A 17,467-nucleotide genomic window follows, 5' to 3' on the forward strand; every position below is an offset into this window, starting at 1 on the left:
CTGTGACGATTAAATCGTTTGCTTAATAATGGAAATATAAGTGCAGACACCAGCAGTATAAAGTCCTCTCAGCTGCTTCACGCGTCACGTGACACGAGGCCATGGGGTTGAATGAAACCGTAGACGCACGTTATTCCACCTGTATCACTCACACCTGCTCTGAAAATCACACAATTTCCCACATCACTGACAGGAAAAACCCGTTCGAACATGTAAGTCAATCTTTATCACTCTCTGTTAACATTAGTAGACTAGCTAAATTTAATGTTATAAAGAAAATCATTTTGCAAACTCGTCATATGAATGACATTTCTGCAGTCCTTGAGGTAAAATGCATAGGTTTCTGTTAAATATTCAGGTGAATAATTAGTTGTTTAATTGAACGTAGGGGTGATAATTTTCAATATAGACTAGTTGCCACAAAGTAGATTGTATTTTTTATTTTATTTAATTATTTTTTTTCCCATAAAAGAAGGCATATAAAGGTAGCATATTTTTCAAATGTCTGGATTGTGGGCAGAAACTATGCTTAACTTTGCTTATTTATCTTGTTTGTTATTTCATTCATTCATTGTTTTTAGTTACTCATTGATTTCTACTGTGATTTACCCCATGTAGGGTGACATTATGTCTACTGTATATATGGTATATATTTTGTACATTGTGTTTCTCTTGTCTCATTCTTTGTCGTCAGGTGGTCATGTGTCACTAAATTTGGTGAAAATAATGCATTATAGAGATAATAGAACTGCTGTAGTATGATATATATATAAGCAAGTGCATTTACATTTCCTGATTTTTTTGTAATGCATAATGTTTTGATTCAGTAGAACAACACCATGGTGTTTTGTGAAAAGCTGCCCATGTGAATAAATGGATCAATGAATTTTGAACCTGACACCTCAACTCCCACACCTTTAAATACAGATTAGGATCCAATTTCTTAACACCATCAAATTATTACACAAGATTACTGAGGCCAGTATCATTGTTCTTGTCGGTAATGAACTATGTCGGTCTCAGAGTGTTTTCTTATCTGAGGACAAGTTCACTCGGACACAGATCATGATGTGGCCACACTTGTGTTGTAATTATCATGAACTTTGTGTTTTCGCAATCTTGAGTAGTCAGATTATGAACTTCTGGAGTCATTATGAACTTCAGTCATCATTCTCAGGATAAAAAAATAAATAAATGAATTATAAAAAATGGCAATGTCCATTCTTCTCAACGTAAAGTGAAAATTCTGTCATCATCATCATCATCATCATCATCATCTAATCACCCTGAAGTTGATACAAACATGTCTTTAAAGATATTTTGAGGAATATTAGTAACCAAACAGTTTGTTTGAGGGGGAAAGACTATTGATGGTAATGTCTACTGTCAACTGTTTGGGTACCAAAAATAAATGTAAAATAATTTATTTTGTTCTCAGCATAAGCTCATACAGGTTTGGAAACGGGAGTGGAACTTACATGATGACAGAACTTTCATTTTTGGGTGAAATATAACTTTAAATGTCAAATTACTTCAACATACTCTAGATGGCATACAGACTTCACAAATGCACATTTGTTGTTTGACTAAACCTTAGCAAACACATGTATCTTTCATGTTTAATCTAGATTTAGAGATATGCACATTTGTACATTGACTATTTAACGTGATAATGTTGGTGAAAAGCTGGTCATTGACAGTAACCTCTCGTTTGCTGTGTTCATCATCTGACACTCTATCCCCTGACACATATTGCTTAGTATTGTCCAAGAGCAGGGTTACGTATAAAATATAAATGACATATTGAAACCACTAGTGTTAGAGACTTTTGACTAAATAGAAGATATTAGACATTTGTATGATATTTTTTCTTTATTGTATTTGGCCACTTCTTTGTAAAGCAAGGTTTTGTAATAATATTTTATTTTGTTGTCATGTTAAGACTCTGTGCAATGTCTGCCGATGAGTGTATATCACAGAGTGATTCCAGGGAAGTTCCTGTCTCTGGAAATGATACTGAAGGGTATGTAGACTTGATCAATGCTGTCCACCTCCAGTATTGTAGTACTTGATAATGTACTGCTTATTATTATCTTTTTTTTTTTGCTGATGTATAAATGATGATATCCTGTAATAAGTTTTATTTGTCTTTCTTGCTAGTTCTGTTAAAACTGAAGAATATCAGACCGTAGCTCTCCATGACTCTCAAAACCAACCGAATGGGGATTGTTCATTCCCTGTCATGAAGAATAACACAGGTACAGTCTTCACATGAAAGTTCATGTAATGTTTAATTTTATGTGATACTTGCTGTTTCTTTGTAATAAATTAAACCATACAAGTTAATAATAAATACAGATTTTTTTAACGTTATATATGTGAAACCTGATAGGTGAGAAACACATACCAAATTCTGTCAGTAACCTGACCTATTTCCGCACTCTTATAAAGCTGTTTGTTCCTCAGTGTTTTTCTGAGTATGTGACAGGACACAAGGGCAGACGGACTGATATTTTCTTGCTTAGCATGCAGCAGCTTCATCTATAAATTTGCAATACCTTTCAGAAGCACTTATATATGATCAAATATAATCATGTCTCCTGTGTGTCCTTGCTGTCCTCATCATGAAGGCGATGAACCGGCAATACCATTGATGACTGGAGACGTGCGTCTTGCTCAAGCCCAGGAGCTGTGGAGCACAGCCAGAGACAAGCCTGTCAAACTGAGGATGGAGACCTCGGGACTGGGCTCAGAACCTCCAATGACCATCCATCAGATGTTCCTGGCTACAGTGCAGAAGTACGGAGACTATCCTGCCCTCCGTGCAAAGAAAGATGGAATATGGATCACTCTGACCTATAAGGAGTACTATCAACATGCAAGAGCGGCTGCCAAAAGCTTTCTGAAGGTTCGACTTCACATCTTTTCATCTTTAAAAATGAATTTCAAAAGCTTTTCAGAAATATTTTTTACAGTGTATGAAATGTATTGTTACTCGATACTTGAAAGCTGTTTACTTCATGCATGGAATCGTGTAAAAATGGTGCAGTGGTGTAATTAGTATTTGCTTAAGTTAAGTGTTTTGGAAGTTCCTTTGAATGACTTTTCCTGTATTATTAGTGAAATGATCAAACTATTGGCTTGAGGTTTTAAGGATTCAAAGCTTTTACAGCTCCAGTTTCATTGTTGTTCCAAAGTTTCAGGTGGTGAATTGCTTTTGCATATTCAGTCATTGTGCTCTTTGTGTTCTCTAGCTTGGTCTGGAGCGATTCCATGGTGTTGGTATTCTGGGCTTCAATTCTCCTGAATGGTTTATAGCCGATGTTGGATGTATCCTAGCAGGGTATTGATGGAGAATAAGGGAAGATAAGTTTTGATGGCACGTGAGATCTGATAGTCTAGTTTTCTGAATGCACATCTTGTTTTGTCACAGGGGACTGGCCACTGGAATCTACAGCACTAACTCTCCAGAGGCCTGCCACTATGTCGCTCATAACTGTGAAGCTAATGTCCTAGTTGTGGAAAACAACAAACAACTGATCAAAATCCTCCAGGTAGCTGAACAGCTTTCATTTAGTAGATGATTAATGCTACAGGTGATTCATCCCACAAAGACATTAACACGAGAAGTGATGCAATAAAAAGTTCCAGAATTGCCAGTAGAGAGATCTTATAATTATATACCTTTAATAACAAAAAGTGTATTGACAGTTATAAGTCAAGTTCTCAAAAATAAAACAGATGGAGTTGGAAAGATAAAAATTAAACCAAAAAGCATACTGGTTATAATAGATTATATTAACAGTAATATGCACAGTAATTGCACACTAATGTGATTACTGAACATTAGGCCTATCTTAGAACAGTGAGTTAAAATAGAAAGTTTAATCATTTATCTATTACACCTTCACTAAACATGGCACTTCCTTCAGATAACACTGTTATTATGAACAAGCTAGAAGAAAGAAAATAAAAACATTACAGATAGTTCAACTTTCTGTTGAATCAAATTTAAATAATCTTTGTGGGTATTTTCACAGTCAAATTTATTTTAATCAACTTACAGCCCTAATTTACACACACACACACCCACACACACACACACACATATATATATTATATATATTATGGAATCTTCTTATAAAATATGAATCAGTTTTCTTTCACTCTCCTCACAGGTCAGAGATCAGCTGCCACATTTGAAGGCTATTGTTCAGTACAAGGGTGAACTGGAGCAGGAGTTACCAGACGTATATACGGTAAGCTTTTGCCAAATAATACATAAAAATGTACCTGAATGCTAAAAGCTTGAACAAAACATGTACATGTAAGTAAACCCAGATAATGCAGGTTCACTGATAGTTACAGATCAGTATTGTTTGTTCCCAAACCAGAAAGTATCAAAATGTACAGTTTTTTTTTTTTTTTTTTTTTCACAAAAAGCCAGTCAAGGAAAATAAAAGTAAACAGCATAATATTTCCAGTATGTCTATTAACCAACTAACCAAGCAGTGTTCCTGACATATGCTTCAATTTGATGTTCTCTCAGTGGGCTGAATTCATGAAGTGTGGAGCAGATGTTCCTGATTCTGAGCTGGATGTGTTGATAGACAGTCAAAAGGCCAACGAGTGCTGCACGTTAATCTACACATCAGGCACCACAGGGAATCCCAAAGGGGTCATGCTCAGCCATGATAATGTGAGTGCCAATTAAAGTGCCACATAAAGCGAAAAGTTCAGCACTTATGTCAATGCCAAATGTAATTCATCACATTTGATAAGCTGTGCCTTATATTCATCCCTCCTCTGTCCAGATCACTTGGACAGCCAGCGCAGCAGGTCGCATGGTCAATCTGAAGATGGCTGAGGAAGAACTTGTGAGTTACTTGCCCTTGAGTCATGTGGCGGCCCAAGTTCAAGACATGTGGATCTGCATGAGGTTTGCCGGCATAACCAGTTTTGCAGAGCCGGATGCCCTGAAGGTAAAACTCCAGCTTTTAAGATGCTCCCACTATTTACTTTTGGAAATATTAGCCTAATTTTTCAAAAAATGTTTATTAATTCATTCAGCAGACACTTTTTCCACAAATGATGAAACACAACTTATTATCTTTTAACTGTTAAACTCACTGTAGGGCTCCCTGGCCAACACTCTGAGAGAGGTGCGTCCCACGAGCTTCTTGGGAGTTCCTCGAGTGTGGGAAAAAATGCAGGAAGCAATGAAAGCCGTCGGTGCAAAGTCATCTGTCACAAAAAAGAAGATTGCAGACTGGGCCAAGGGGATCGGACTTCAAGCTAGCTATAATGCCATGAATGGGTGAGATTTAAAAGTACCATGGATTCAGTTATAAAGTGAATCATCTTGAAAGAGTCTCACAGCTCGTTGTATTTCTCTACAGTGATTCCTCAGTGCCGTGGGGCTTCACGTTGGCGAATGCCTTTGTTTTCAAGAATGTAAGAAAAGCTCTTGGCCTTGACCGCTGTAAGGCCTGTTACACAGGTGCAGCTCCGATCACCAAAGACACACTGGAGTACTTCATGAGCCTTTACATCCCTGTCTTTGAGCTGTACGGCATGAGCGAGAGCACTGGACCTCACTCCATCTCCTGGGCCGAGGGTTATCGCATCATGAGGTCAGAGGCACCATGTGCTTTATGTATTAACATTCCTGCTGTATTTAAATTACATAGATGTTTTATTAGATTTTAGGTTGTTGTTGCTATACTCACTTCACATTTAAATTTTTAATTTTTTAACAGAATTTGTACTTTTGGATGAACTGTTCCTTTAACTGAGTAAAAGGCATTGTTTGATTGTTTTAGTTTTGGTATCTTTTTCCACATGACAAAAAGTGCTGTACACAAAAATGCTGTAAAACTAAAACAGTTCCATAATTGCATGAATATACATAGCAGTGTTAAAATAACACTATAATACTTCACCCTGTCCATCCTGCTACATATCATTCACAATATTCTGATCAAAAGCCAAAACAAATAGAAAGTCTTTAGGGCAAAAGTGTCGATACATGGAGAGGATTTTAAAGAAAGTTAGATACATTCCTCCAAACTTTTTGTATTAATGTGATGAACTCTAATTGTGGACTTGACTTCAAACATCCACTTATTGGTTAAAAGTCATTGGTTACATTAGCAGTGTTTGCAGATGACAGTTGTATTTGACATTCAGTTTTTGTTCTCTTGCAGCTGTGGTAAGGTGTTGACTGGCTGCAAAACTAAATTAGACAAGCCAGATACTGATGGGACCGGTGAGATATGTTTCTGGGGGAGGCATGTGTTTATGGGATACCTGAACATGCCAGAAAAGACTGAGGAGGCACTGGATACAGACGGGTGGCTTCACTCAGGAGACCTGGGCAAACATGACAAAGATGACTTCCTGTTCATCACTGGCAGAATAAAAGGTAGAAATACAGGGTAGAAAAGGTAGAATGGAGAGTCAGCTTGTTTTTTTGTTTTTTTTGGTTCTGAAGGTATTTTTCTCATGGGATTTAAATAAAGTCTGTTAAAGAGTTATACTTTCTGTACACACGCGAAGCTACTGACACTAAGACAAATTTCTTGTGTGTAAAAACACACCTGGCAACAAAGCTCATTCTGATTCTGATAAACAGTGAACCAAATCATCCAGCTATGAGGTGAATCACAACATTACAAACTTTGACTTGAAGAAAAAAATATCTGAAAAAAGATGAAGGTGTAATGGTGTGTACATTATGGAACACAGAAACATGGAATACTGCGAACGAAACAGTCCAAATGAAAATGATCATAAATGTAAAACTGGTGATTTAAAATGGTTGATTATGTTCAAAATATGTATACATATACAAATACTTCAGTAGTTTGAGAGCATATGTCAATTGTAGTGCTTTATGGCAGTGTGTAGGCTCTAGGGAGCTCTTTTAGTACAAATGTGATTCTCTGATTGGTATAGATTTTTTTTTACAGAATCATGGGTAATTGGTAGTTTTTCACCAGCCATTTAGCTGTTAATTCAATAATAATAATAATAAAACATGTACCTTGAGTTAACAACCTTATATCTCACAACAGGTCTGTCTTTAAATGTTGATGAGTCAGTTCCATTATTGAGAAAATGAATGGGATTTTTGTATTACTTGTATTACTGTGAAGGAAATAATTTTATTAAGATAAATGCATAAACTGCACTGCAACAACCTGTAAACATTTGTTTATACATGTGTACCTAATTACTTAATTCTTGCAGAATTAATCATTACTGCTGGGGGAGAAAATGTACCACCCGTCCCTATTGAGGATGCCCTAAAAGAGGAGGTGTCAATCATCAGTAATGTCATGCTGGTTGGAGACAAAAAGAAGTTTCTGTCTATGCTACTCACACTCAAGGTGAGTCTACATTTACTCAAAGGAACAGTTCACTAAAAAAAGAAAATTTGCTCACTCTCAGGAGCTTGTTGAACAGATTTGGAGAAATGTAGCATTTTACTAGAGGTTCACAGAGGATCTATTGGTGAGCAAGAGATATAATGCTACATTTCTCCAAACCTCTTCCAATGAAGGAACAACCTCGCCACTTTGGATGCGCTGAGGGTGAGGGTGAATTTATTTTTAACAAATTTAAATATTATTTTAACAAGACCATAAAATGTCCCCATTTTACCAAATGACACATTTATACCATCTGCTATCAAAAAAATATTTGCTTAATCTCCATTTTTCAGAATGTTGTTAAATTTCTTTAATTTTTAGTGTAACGTTGATGACAATGGAGACCCCATAGATGAACTGACACCATTAGCCGTGGAGTATTGTCGGCAGCACGGTGTAATTGCCAGTAAAGTCTCAGAAATCATTAACAAAAAAGAACCAGCCATTTACAAAGCCATCCAGGAGGGCATAGACCGCGTAAATGCCAAAGCCACATCCAACGCCCAGAGAGTCCAGAAGTGGACCATCCTTCAACGAGACTTCTCCATATCTAGCGGAGAACTTGGTGAGTGTTATTTCTTCATATAGACAAGGATATAAAACAGAACAAGAGAGTTTATTTACAAACTGTATCTAATACATGGAAGTCCATGATTATAATATTTTTGTAAAGTACTGCAGAAGTACTTTTACAACTATGAGAAACATTTGTAGGTCTCAGTAGGTCTCACATGTTTCTTTACAGAACGTATTTGCCTAACTGCATTCCTATATGCATAATTATAGTCAACTATGTAAACATGGATGTACATTATTAGATGTGAATGTGAAGTTTTTGTTGTTGTTGTTTTTCTAAGGTCCAACCATGAAGCTCAAAAGACCCGTCGTCAGTAAAATGTATGAAGAAGATATAAACAAATTTTATGATGAATAACAGAAGAACTCAAATGAACCTGGGAATTAAATGGCTGACTACACTCATAGGATCATAGTCGTTAGCCTTTGACCAGTAATCTGTGTTTTGCTCACTCCAGGGCTTCCAGTGGACCTCACTATTATAACACAAGCCAAACTTGAGATCTTTTTATACCAATAAATTTATTACCTTCGGTCCCACTCTGTATTAAGTGGCCTTAACTACTATGTATACTCACATCAAAAAAATAAGTACAGTGTACATATTACATTCATATTACATGATTGCTGCTATTGAGGTGGGATACAGGTCAGGTTATGGACAGGTTTGGGGGTATGGGTAGGTGTAAGGGTGGGTTAACTCTATGAGTAAAGTATGCATTTGTTTGGTTTCATTTTATATGACTACCTTATGGAATAAAAAAATAAAAAACATAATTGAGAGGTGTAAATTGTCTTTGAGTGAGAAAGGAAAAAAAAATCTTAATTGTGAGATATATAGACTTATTTCCTTATAATTATGAAACTATATTGGTTAAGCATTTATTAGAATTAAATTACTTTTGTTTCTTTTATTAATTACTTTATTTTTTTTGTCTAAATTTCTGACTTCTCAAAGAAAACAAAACATCTCTCTGATAAGGTAAATCACTGCAGGCACATATATTGTTTATATCGTTTCCCCGAACCAGTTTTTAGGTTAGCAAGACACATCATCTCTTCTTCATTACTAATTGCTGGAAGGTTTTTTTTTTAATCATTGAACATGTCTGGTGTTACATGCAGCTGTAGAAGCCAATGAGCTATTATTATTTGAAGTATTTCTTCTGACACAGATGATATATGAACTATGTTAAGTAGCTGAGAGATTAGATTTTAGGATATACAATGACATCAAGGTTAAATTACAGCTAATATTTCTACCTATCTATCTATATATATATATATATATATATATATATATATATATATATATATATATATATATCTTTTATGATATTACTTCCTTACTACATCCATCTGAAAAATTAATCCGCTTTATTCCCCCTCTTTCAAGCTTTCAAGGCTTGTGCTATTCTGAACAATGTCTGAAACTTTGTATTAGCAAGTGTAATATTCCTGTTTATTGCCTCCTTTAGATGAATCAGTTGTTGTATTCTTCAATTTTAAGACGCCTTGGATAAAAGCGTCTGCTAAATGTACTTTGGAAATCTCAATGCAATATAAATCGGGTAAGATGTGGCCCAACAGTTGCACATGCCAAAAACATTCAACACTACTGTAAATACAAATCGTTTTGCGTGTGTGTGCCAAAGGTAATTTTGTGCATGGTAGATGTAATATATATTTTAATTTTCTTTTTTTTTTTTTACTTTTTTTTTCTGAATTATATACCTGCCTTGGCTTGTCAATAAAATAATAGACTTTAAAAATGCAATAATGTGCTGTTTTAAGATTTGTGAATGGTATTGTGCTTTAGTAACCTTTTCCCCCTCAATGTTTCTATACTAAAATGTGATAATTCTCACGTCTCCCAGTTACTGAACTGATCCCTTCAACATGACACATTAATCATTTTCCTCATCAGCCTGGTTATTGCTGTTCTGATTATCAAACATGATATTGGTGCATTAAGGACAAAGTCCTCAGACCACAATCTATGTACAGTACATTCAATCAAATGAAGTAATCGCTTCACCTTGCATAACTTCACCAGTAATCATCAGACATCAGAAACTGGACTTTGATTCAAACACAAGAATCAACAACATCTATTCCCACCGTCTTACCCCTTTGTGCTCAAAATAAATATAATACTAATTAGGTCAAAGGCTGTTCATTTCATCCGTCTGACCTGGGCAGGTTTAGTGACTGGTCAGACTGGCTCTGGATCAGTCTGGAATGTTCCTTCATGGGGGTGTGCTGATTGCCTTCGGCTCTTGCAAAATAGACAGACTGGCTTAAAAAAATGTGTCCCCAAAAGTTTTAAAGTTTTTGCTTTTGACCTTTGTCCCTCACTTTAACAATAAGATTTTTTTCCTTTTTTTAACCACTGATTTATCAGCAAGAACAATAACAAAAGAAAAGAAAAACACTAGAGCTTTTCTTAATTATATTGGGCAGCTATCAGGTTAAGACAATTAATGTAGGACTTGATCATGTTTTTTCAAGGCATAGGCAGGTTATACAAGCGGTTTTTACATTTAATTTATTAATACTTTTATTATAAAATGTATTAATAACATTTATTAATAATATTATAATAATATAAGACAATTGGTTGACACCAGTTGCATAGAGTTTGTACTAAACTGCTTCTTAAAGAACAAGTTAATTTATTCACCTGCTCATCGACAAACAACCACCAAGAATTTGGCTCAAAATCGGATTTCTGTGTGTCCAAGCTAAAATGGCTGTTTCACCAAATGCAACATCTAGTTACATATGTAACCATGGTTCCCTGAATAGGGAACGAGATGCTGCGGTGACGTCACCACATATGGGAACACCTTTGGTGTGACGAATGTCTGAAGCCCTATACCATTCCGCCAATCCTATTGGCCAAATGGCGCATGGCACCACCCTACGCATGCGCACGCATGATATACCTGGGTGCCGCGCGCCATTTCGCTCAGATTTCATGACTGAAGAAGAAGAACGCTATCAAAGTACGGCACGGCCAGGACCACAGCATCTCGTTCCCTATTCAGGGAACCATGGTTACATACGTAACCGAGATGTTCCCTTTCATAGGTCACTTCGATGCTGCGGTGACGTCACCACGTATGGGAATGCTATACCAAAACGCCTGACGTACCTGATAGCTGGGATCCGAGGAAGCATCTGCTCAAGCGGAGAGAACCCGGGAGCCAGGAGCCATCCTCACATCCAGACTGTAGGACTTGATAAAAGTGCTCGGTGAGGACCATCCTGCCGCAGCACAGATATCATCCATAGAAGATCCACTGAGAAAAGCTTGAGAAGAAGCCACAGCTCTAGTGGAATGAGCTTTAACTCCTAAGGGCGAAGCGAGTCCACGCACCTCATAGGCTAAAGAAATTGCCTCCACCAGCCAATGGGACATGCGCTGTTTTGTAACCGCATGGCCCTTACTCTTATGTCCAAAACAGACAAACAGCTGGTCAGATTCACGCCATGGGGTTGTACGATCCACATAAGTCTTTAAAGCTCTCACAGGGCAAAGACTTAGATCTCCTGACCCAGCCTCAGCAGGGGGTAAAGCTTCCAGGACCACTTGCTGAAAGCGAAAGGGGTTAGATGCGACCTTAGGGACATAGTTAGGTCTGGGCCGCAGCAGCACCTTCACAGAGCCCGGTGCAAATTCCATGCACGAGGGTGAAACAGAAAGAGCCTGTAAATCCCCAACTCTTTTGAGGGAGGATAAAGCCATGAGAAGAAGTGTCTTCAGTGTCAGGAATTTATCCGGTGTAAGGGAAACAGGTCAATTTAGCTCAAAGGGAATCATTTAAGATTTTAAAGGGAATTTGAACAGAATCACTGTTTCACGGCTGTTCACGGAGACGCGCCTGCGATTCAGTGAACGAGCCGTTTAACATCAAATCTGCACTGGATACGAATATCCAAACTATAGTGAAAACACTATCAATTAGCACAGTAACAAGATCGGCAGTTTAAGACATTAACTTGTAAGCACAAAACACAAGATACTTCTCTTTTCAATATGAATAAGGCTTTATTAGATAAATCTAAGACATATAAACTAATCTAACACATAAACGCACGCACACACACATTCACACAAGTTGCAGGAAGGTCGAAAGTTAGGGAAAGATGAGTTTAAGAGAATGGAAATATGGAATTCCAAGTTTACAGCAATACGTTAAATTGCATAGACATGAACAACCATCAATCACGTAATTAGCGCTCGCATTGAGTTCCTCAATGGGGTTAAAATTATATTAGATACACCAGCACAACAAATATCTGGGAATACGTTGCCTTCGTTTGCTGTGAAAGGGACTCCAGTTGAAAGGGGTATCCCGGGGTCGCTGATTGGCTGGAAGTTCAGTTGGCTGAAGTGACGTCTTGGGGAGCCCGTGCTTGGGCGTTGGCTGAAGCTGGAGTTGTGTGGCTGGTCGAAGTTGAACGGACATCCGAGGTCAGGCGTCGGAGACTCGACGTTACAAAACTTAACTCAGAACACGAAACTCTCAATCGGAAAAGAAAAGAAATAAAGTTTGACGAGACTAGGTTGTGTTCCTTCTCATTGTGGCATAGTAGCAGCAGGCAGGCACGCTGGAACCGCGCTCAAAGAACAATGATGACTAACCGCATGGCTAGATGCTACAAGCTAAAGCTAGGTAGCAAAGCTACAAGCTAAAAGCTAAGAGCAGGCATGACTAATAGCATGACTGATAGCACGAGCAAGGCTGGAACTAAAAGCAGACTAAAAGCCCGCATGACTGATAGCACAAGCAATGCTAGACTAAAAGCAAAATTTCATGGGGTCCAAAGTATTTAAAACTTCCTTGTTGGCCACCCCTCAAATGTTGCCTTGACCAATCAGATATGGTCTTGGGGTGGGTATCATAAATCATTTGTTTATCTTACCAAGCATGTGGTTCTTGCCTCACAGGGTCTAATTTTGGACATGATTCCTATAACATGATTATGATATATTTTACAAATAAATGATTGTCAGGACAATATCAAGCAAGAAAATTTGATTATGTCAATACTAGACATGACTATGTATCCTATAGTTATCAAAAGACATACACAATAAGTGATTATACATGATAGTCAAATGTGTGGGTTACACATAAATGTATATGGAGTTAAGCAATGGAACGATTCATTTACAAGTCTTTTTGAGTTCATTCTGGTCCATATATAATGTATAAAAAGCAGTTTCTTTGCCATTCTCTGGCAAAGGGACTTTTCTGTGAAGACAAAGGTTTAAAGCCCTTCCCCCTTAGGAATTTCAGTCTGGTTTCACTGGCTGGGGGGGAAGTCAATGCAAGTATTTAACTTGATCTCCTGGGTTTACATGTGATGTCCAGTGCTGCATTCCAATCACGAACAATAAATTTGACAATCTCTTCTTCGAATTAAAATTGTCAATAATTGTTCTATTGGTGTTAATGTTGAAAGCTGTTGTGTGAACAAGTTGGTTGGTTGGTTATCTTGCTTGGTTCTTGTGGCACTAGAACTGATTTATGACTTCCTGAGGAGTTCGGCTCTCGTTTCAATGCACACAGCTCTGATAGACTCTTTGATTTGTCTGATTCGACTCATTTCTGCTACACCGGTACAGTCTCCAAGGACTCAAACGGATGCCCTGATAAACCTAACAACACAATAGATAAATCCCATGAAGGAACTCGCACGGGGCGGAAAGGCCTCAGCCGTCGCGCACCCTGTATGAAACGAGAAACTAGAGGATGACGGCCCACTGAGGCACCGTCTATGTATTCGTGGTAAGCTGAAATGGCTGCCACATAAACCTTTAAAGAGGCTGGTGTTACTCCATCAGAAAAACGGTCCTGAAGGAACTCAAGCACCGATGCCACTGGGCAGTAAACTGGATCCACATTACGATTTCCACACCAGGCTGAAAACAGTCTCCACTTGAAAGCATATAAGAGTCTCGTAGAAGCTGCTCTAGAATTCAGTATAGTCTCAGTGGTTTCAACAGAAAGACCGGGACATACTAACGCACTCCGCTCAGTGGCCACGCCCACAGTTTCCACAGATCTGGCCTCGGGTGCCAAATCAGACCCTGTGCTTGTGATAATAAATCCTGTCTGAGGGAAATCTCCCATGGAGAGCCCGCTAACAGACCGATCAGGTCCGCAAACCACGGCTGCGTGTGCCATCGTGGAGCCACCAGCAGCAGCTGCTCCACTCTGTCCCGCCGTATTCTGCATAATACCGCTGGGATTAGACGAATCGGAGGAAAAGCATACAGACTGGTCCTGGGCCAGCTGTGAGCTAATGCATCCACGCCCAGGGGCGATGGGGGGCATAGGGAGAACCATAGCGGGCAATGCGTAGTCATGTTCAACGTGAATAAATCCACTTTCACTTTGCCGAATATCCGCCATAAAAGATTCACCGTCTGGGGGTGTAATCTCCATTCCCCTTGTTCCAGAGCCTGTCTGGATAGCAAGTCCGCTCCGAAATTCAATCGTCCGGGGACATGAACGGCCCAGATCGACAGAAATTGGTCCTGAAACCAAAGAAGGACATGCCTCGCCAGCCTGCACAGGGGACGAGAGTGTAATCCTCCTTGATGATTCAGGTATGACACAACCGCTGTGTTGTCTGATCTGAGCAGCACATGACGGCTGATCAGCAGATCCGCGAAATACTGGAGAGCCAGAAAAACTGCCAGTAATTCCAGTCTGTTTATGTGCCAGCTGCGCTGTCCACACTCCGTGGGCTGGGCGCCCTTGACAAACAGCTCCCCAACCGGTCAAAGACGCGTCCGTCGTGACAGTCTCTCGGAAAGCATAAATTCCCAGCCGAACTCCTGTCAGGAGAAATTCGGTCGACATCCATAGTTTTAGCGACATCACACACCGCCGTGTCACCGAAATCGTTCGATGCGGAAGACTACGGGGTGAAATATTCAGCCTTTTTGTCCACCACTGAAAAGGGCGCATGTGAAGCAATCCCAGACGAATCACGGGGGATGCTGCTGCCATTAGACCTAAGAGCCGCAGGCACAATCTCACTTTCACCGTGCGACCCGCTTTGAAGCGCCACACGCATGATGCAATCGACTGAGCACGCGGGAGAGAAAGCTTCGCTGTCATCACGCGAGAATCCAAATCTATTGCCAGAAAGGTTATCCGTTGAGAGGGGATTAAAACACTTTTCTGGAAATTCGTGCGTAAGCCCAGGCTGTTTAGATGATTCAGCACAAAATCCCGATGAGAGTGTGCTTGAGTCTGCGATTGCGCTAGCACCAGCCAATCGTCCAAATAATTCAAAACACGAACGCCCCGGAGCCGCAACGGGGCCAGAGCTGCGTCCATGCATTTGGAGAAAGTACGGGGCGCTAAAGCCAAGCCAAAGGGAAGAACGCGGTACTGATACGCTTTGCCCTCTAAAGCGAATCTGAGGAACTTCCTGTGTCTCTTGACGATCTGAATATGGAAATACGCATCCTTCAGATCGATCGTAATAAACCAATCGTTTGGTCGGATCTGAGACAGAATAGACTTTACCGTAGAATAACATCTTGAATTTGCTCGGCCTGAGTGCAAGATTCAGACGGCGTAAATACAGAACTCTTTGCTCAGCAGAGTTGACATTTCCTGTCGCAGCACCGCCATTTCCGTAGACTTCACCGTCGTAGAAAGAATTCCGCTGAAGGGAGGCGGGCCTTTTCGAAACTGAATGGTGTATCCGTGACAAATTGTGCGTAACACCCATTGAGAAATGTCGGGCAAGCGTTCCCACGCGGCCCGAAACAATACTAGCGTTCACAAAACTTCCGCTTCCTGCAGCGCTGTCATACGCGTTAGAACGTCCGGGCACGAAAAACCTGTGGTGTTTGTGCACAGGGGAAGCGTATGCATAAGAGTCGTTGCGTCCCATTGAGTATAATCCTGAAATGTATCCATGGCAGGAATTAAGCCAACAGACTGAACATCAGGCTCTGCCGCTAGCGAAAAAGCGGTGGCTGCGCGAGCCGTCATAAACGGGCCGTTTGTGTAGGATCCCTGAGTCGCCCCTCGAATTCCGAAAGCAGGATTGCGCAGAGTGCCTGAGGGAGCGTCTGACATTACAGCTGGATCCAATGCTGCTTGCTGGCGGTGAGAGGAGGTTGAGCGAGAGCGCGCGGGCGCTTGCCGGCGTTCAACCTCCCTGGGTCTGCGGGGAATCAGCTGGCGGAAAGCGGCTGATTGCTGTTTCGCTGCCATGAATTTTTCCACTACCGACGTGACAGCCTCACCTAACAAACCATCCCTGGAAACAGGGGCATCCATGAGGAAAGATTTGTCCTTTTCCTTGATATCGGTGAGATTAAGCCAAAGGTGGCGCTCAACGGAAATCAAACCGGCCATGGAACGGCCCACTGCACGAGCGGTATGTTTGGTAGCACGTAGCGCCAAATCCGTTGCTCTACGCAGTTCTTTTACTGCCTCTGGCATGATGCCCTCCCCTTCGTCAAGTTCCTTCAATAGCTCCACTTGGTAGGCCTGAAGGACCACCTCGACACGCCTTCGAAGGAAGAAGGGGGCGAGACTTCCATGCCGCGGCTGAATTGGGCGCAAGGTGATCGGCGAGAGTCTCTTCCACCGGGGGCATTGTTGTGTAGCCATGGTTCACCATATCAGAAACGGTGGCGAAATCCGCAGCCGCAGCATTAGTAATATGCGCCTGGTGGAGGTCCGGGAAAAGGGTAAAGGCCTCCGGGGCTGTGTAGGTGTCCGACTAGTTAAAAAACGGTCGTCCAGCTTAGAAGAGGGTTCGGCCTCGGCCTTGTCAACCTCCCAGTCCAGCCCCAATTTACCCACCGCACGAGAAACCACGTCCACAGCTCACTGTAGGAGGGGGAAACGCGCCTCTCCTGTCCGCTAGGAGGGAGAGGGCTAGTGTCGGCTGCGAAGTCCTCAGACCCCGAGGCCGCGGTGGATAGAACGTCGTCATCATAGCGTCCACAACCGAAGGAGATGGCGGCGCATGCCTCCGGTGTAGGGAGTAAATCCTCATTAGAGAAGACGACAGGCTCAGTATAATCTTTATTCTGCAGCAGGGTAGGGGAGAGCGAGCGATGTGGAGAATATTCCAGTGCTGCACTGTCCACGAAATCCATGTCGCACGTGTCACCCCAGGCTATCGCCTCGTGCGGTGCCTCGGCAGTCGCAGAGGTGACATGACGGGGGTTAGACTCGAGGGCGACATCGGAAAATACTTCCACCCTAGAGCGCAGTACTCTGAGCCGCAGGCCATCACAATGGGGACAGGAAGAAAGGCCGCTAAGCGCCGCCTGTGCGTGATGCAAACCAAGACATACTATGCACCTGTCATGAGTGTCACCCGCCGTGATGTACCTGGTACATGGCTCCTTGCATTTACGAAAACTCATCGCGTCCGCGAAGAGGAGTTAACACTGCTCGAAG

General features: G+C 40.8%; 1 protein-coding gene across 1 annotated transcript; it reads left to right on the plus strand.

The window, feature by feature from the left end:
• The first annotated feature begins 12 nt into the window (after positions 1-12).
• Positions 13-8,549, plus strand: LOC127958759 (long-chain-fatty-acid--CoA ligase ACSBG2). Its single transcript, XM_052557726.1, has 15 exons — positions 13-212; positions 1,943-2,023; positions 2,161-2,258; positions 2,631-2,908; positions 3,255-3,343; positions 3,434-3,554; positions 4,179-4,259; positions 4,550-4,699; positions 4,815-4,982; positions 5,136-5,317; positions 5,400-5,633; positions 6,207-6,424; positions 7,252-7,391; positions 7,755-7,998; positions 8,291-8,549. The coding sequence occupies exons 2-15, from the start codon at positions 1,953-1,955 to the stop codon at positions 8,365-8,367; spliced, it is 2,151 nt and encodes a 716-aa protein (XP_052413686.1). The 5' UTR covers positions 13-212; positions 1,943-1,952; the 3' UTR covers positions 8,368-8,549.
• Positions 8,550-17,467: the final 8,918 nt, after the last annotated feature.

This window comes from Carassius gibelio, chromosome B5, assembly GCF_023724105.1.
Source record: "Carassius gibelio isolate Cgi1373 ecotype wild population from Czech Republic chromosome B5, carGib1.2-hapl.c, whole genome shotgun sequence".
In the NCBI taxonomy this organism is placed as follows: domain Eukaryota; kingdom Metazoa; phylum Chordata; class Actinopteri; order Cypriniformes; family Cyprinidae; genus Carassius; species Carassius gibelio.